Source organism: Bombina bombina, chromosome 4, assembly GCF_027579735.1.
Source record: "Bombina bombina isolate aBomBom1 chromosome 4, aBomBom1.pri, whole genome shotgun sequence".
In the NCBI taxonomy this organism is placed as follows: domain Eukaryota; kingdom Metazoa; phylum Chordata; class Amphibia; order Anura; family Bombinatoridae; genus Bombina; species Bombina bombina.
In genome coordinates, this window is record NC_069502.1 from 588,978,030 (window position 1) to 588,982,223 (window position 4,194).

The window sequence follows — 4,194 nt, forward strand, 5'->3', positions numbered from 1 at the left end:
GAGGCGGTATAATGAACTCTCACCACTATAACCATTGTATTTTTTTGCAAATAGAAGGGTTCTGTGGGGACTACACTATTTTGCTTTCCTTTGTTTGTAACAGCTAATAATCATTAGACTGTCTTTTTGTTGAACAGAGCCCTAAATTGCTAGACATACGCTACTTATTTTCCTAATGTCAACAGATGGGCCAGATCCCAGTGCAAAGAGATGCCCTCTGCTCTTGTGATCTCATTACAGCAGCTGTCCCAGGCTAGAAACCAGACAAGGGTTAACTAGAAGCATAGTCAGCATCAGCATACGACAGTCACATGGTCCAGCAAGATCAAAATACAGATGTACATTAACTTTTTAATCACTAGAGAAATGACTCCTAACTTATTGGGATGCAATTAGTGTTTGGGTTTTGAATGGAACGTGTATTTGCATTTGTCATATACTTTGCAACACTTTTTAATCAGGGTACTTGCACATTATCTATTAGATATTTGCAGATCACCAAACCTACATATGCTGTATAAAACTATTTATTTCTCCTTTTGGGTTGTGGTCTTTAAAAAGATGTTTCTGTCTTTTTACAGGGGAAGAACGCTACATTTGCTGGTATTGTTGGAGAACATTTAAGTTTCCAAACACCCTCAAAGCTCATATCCACTTTCACTGTGCCCATAACAACAGCAGAGGATATCTAAATAATGAGCAAATTAGAAGCTCTGAAGTGTTCACTACTTCTCCCAAAATATTGGAGGGGATTCCCAGTATGAATCCTTCTCTTAGAGTCAGCTCCCAACAGACTAATGGAGCAACCAGGGAGGTTATTAAGAGGGAGTCTTCCTTATCCCCGGCCATGGGCAAAATTGGGGTAATCAAAAAAGCCTTAGGGAAGGATGAGCAGGACAAAGCCTTGGATATGAGTGTCTCAGCAAGAAGCCATGGACAGTTTGTTGGGATTATGGGTAATGCCTGTGGCGGGAATGGCATGGCATTTTATCCTGGTATCAGATCTGCATTTAAGCCTGCTGGATTGTCCAAATTACCCCATGTCGACTCATCCCGGGAGGACAATAAAGCTAGTAGCTTCAGCAAACTTCTTGGGAGCATAAAGCCCAATCGATCGGGAAATGAAACGCTAGTAGGCAACCACCACCACCCCAAATGTTTGCATCCTGGGGATACCCCCTCTAATATCCTATCCTGCACCACTGGCCTGAGGGGATTCCCTATACTCTCTCACTTAGAGGAATCCTCTGCTTTTAAGCACGTGGAGAGGGGAATTCATGCCAGCCTTTCACCCAGCACTCGCTATAACCAGATGCCCCCAACAGGACTTCATTTTGAAAGATTTTCCATACCTCAGTTTGAAGGCATCAAGTCATACTCAGCGGAATGTAACATCCCAGTTATGCCTTTCACAGTGTACAATGGGGAGCTCTTATACAGCACTCCCTATTACCCCTTCAAGTTTCATTTCAGCAATTTAATTAAGTACCCAGAATCAGTGTCCTACTTTAACGCAGGTTCCGCAATAAACCCTGAACTGGGCTCTATTGCCACCAGTATAGACCGTGAGATAGCTATACATAGTCACCAGCTTTCTGAGATAGCAGCAGAAAAGAACAGGGCAGGCAGAATGGACAGTCTGACAGGTGGCACGGCTCCAGGCACTGGCAAACCCAAGAAAGGGCACCTATGCCTCTATTGTGGTAAGCTCTACTCTCGCAAGTATGGCCTGAAGATCCACATGAGGACTCACACTGGCTACAAGCCACTTAAATGCAAGGTGTGTCTTAGGCCATTTGGGGACCCTAGCAATCTAAATAAGCACATCAGGTTACATGCAGAAGGCAACACTCCTTACCGCTGTGAGCATTGTGGGAAAGTTCTGGTGAGGAGAAGGGACTTGGAGAGGCACGTAAAATCCAGGCATCCAGGCCAGAGCCTCAGCAATAAGGACCAGGAGCAAGCTGACCCTTCATACTCACAACCAGAGCCTAAGAGCGATGACAATGAGAGTGATGTGGATGTGTGCTTTACTGATGAGCAAAGTGACCAGGAAACAGGGGACAGCAAGGACCACTGATCCTTCTTATACATACAGATAGCTTTATAATTAAATGGATGTTTATATAAATGTATGCACATGTACATATAAAAGTAATTATTGGTTTAGTTTGCATCTATTTATGTGATTTTAAAAACAAGTCAATGATTTGGACAATACTGGTAAAATGTCAAACTACTCCAACCTGGAAGTTGATTCAGGCTGTGTGCTTTTTACTTGTGTGATTGTTTAATTGTATGTGATCCAAGTAGCACTTTTTAATAACCATGACAATAAATAACCCCGTATAATTTAATTATTCACTTCAAATGTCTAATGGAACCACTTGCACATTGCAGTGTTCATATCCTGCTATCTGTGGGCCCAAGCAACCATTCATATTCTAAACTAAAATGGTGCCTTTGTAATGTTCCCCTTATGCAATATGTTTACCATAGTGTCACTTCAATAAGCAAGTTGGTTCATTCTACCACCATGGCTGTATGTATATATATATATATATATATATATATATATATATATATATATATATATATATATATATATATATATATATATATATATATATCCTAAACACACTATAACTGTAACTGCCTCTTCAACTCTTCAATCATCTCTATTTATATATTATATAGTGCTCGCTAGCGCTTTGTTATCTTTTCATAAAAAAAAAAATAGGCTCCATTAATATTAAAAAAAGGACTGAAGAGGCAGTTCCATGTTTACTGAATCTATGAGGTTTACTTGATGGGCAATGGAAAGATAATCAGTTAATTTAATTACGGAATAAATGTAAAGTAATATGTAAAGTTATTGTAATTGTATTTTTCTCTTTTTACACAAATGAAGCTAACCTTAAAAATATTCCACAACCATTATACTACTTTAAGAAATAATTTTTTATATAATGAAAGTGATGTCCGATTGTTTTTTTTTAAATATATAAAAATGAATCATGTACAGTGGATTTAGTCATTTGGTCTTGGTCCAATTTGTTATGAGATTTTTTTATTGAAAATAAACTTCAGCCTGTGCTCAAGAAACTAAACAAAACATTTGAATGACCATATATGGGAGACATTTCCTATGTGTTCCTTGACTTTTCATTATTTTAAAAGGAAAAAAAAAGATTTTTTTTCTAGTGAAAAAAACATTATTTTTTATTGTTTTGTAATGGTTAATTTGGCATTTTTTTTTTTATTTTTCATTGTGTCTTGTAAAAACTGCATTTGTTTTACTTTATTTATAATAATATTATAATATATTCTTGGAGTTTTTTTTTTTTTTTTTTAAGTAGGATATATCACAGCTCCTTAATATTTTATAGCAATTCAATGTACACACCACATTTAAAAACTATTATCTTTAAAATATTATTTTATATGGTTAAAGGAACTGGACATATATATTATATTGCAAATGTCCGGTCAATAAAATATTTTCGGAATAAATTGTATTTTCTATAAATTCGATCCATCATAATGTATTTCCATAAACGTACAGGACATTATAAATGGCTGTTTTTTCACATTAACTAGCAAAAGGAGAAACAATTCTCGTATGTAACACATATAAGCAAAATGTGCATAAAGCTTCCAAATTAAGAATAAAAAAACACATAGAACATGGAGGACTACAGCAATGCAAGTGTTCTATAGAATGATAATGTTATGCTAAATAGCAGGGCTATAGCACATCAGTATCTTATAGAACACAGTATTAGCAATTCGCTGCAATTCAATGTAAAAAAGGGAACATTACATTTGTAGTTGTTATACCCATTTAGTCATCAACATTTCATGATCAACAATCGGATTTTTTTTACTTCTGATTTAATAAACAAAATAACTTATTTGGATTAAAGGGACACTAAGCCCATTTTTCCCTCTTTAATGCTTCATATAGTGCATGCAATTTTAAACAACTTTCTAATTTACTCCTATTATCAAATTTTCTTTGTTCTCTTGCTATTTAAAAATCAGGAATCAGGAAGTTTAGGAGCCGGCCCATTTTTATGTTACACTAGCTTATATGTGGCTAAATGTAGCCGCCAATCAGCAAGCGCTATTCAGGGTGCTGAAGCTAAAATAGGCCGGCTCCAAAGCTTTACATTCCTGCTTTACAAACAAAGA

General features: G+C 36.3%; 1 protein-coding gene across 1 annotated transcript in view; it reads left to right on the forward strand.

The window, feature by feature from the left end:
* Nucleotides 1-2,080, forward strand: part of PRDM13 (PR/SET domain 13) — a 5,722-nt gene extending 3,642 nt beyond the window's left edge. Inside the window, exon 4 of the mRNA XM_053712080.1 lies at nucleotides 582-2,080. Coding sequence (XP_053568055.1) covers nucleotides 582-2,080 — 1,499 coding nt within the window. The remainder of the gene's footprint in view (nucleotides 1-581) is intronic.
* Nucleotides 2,081-4,194: the final 2,114 nt, after the last annotated feature.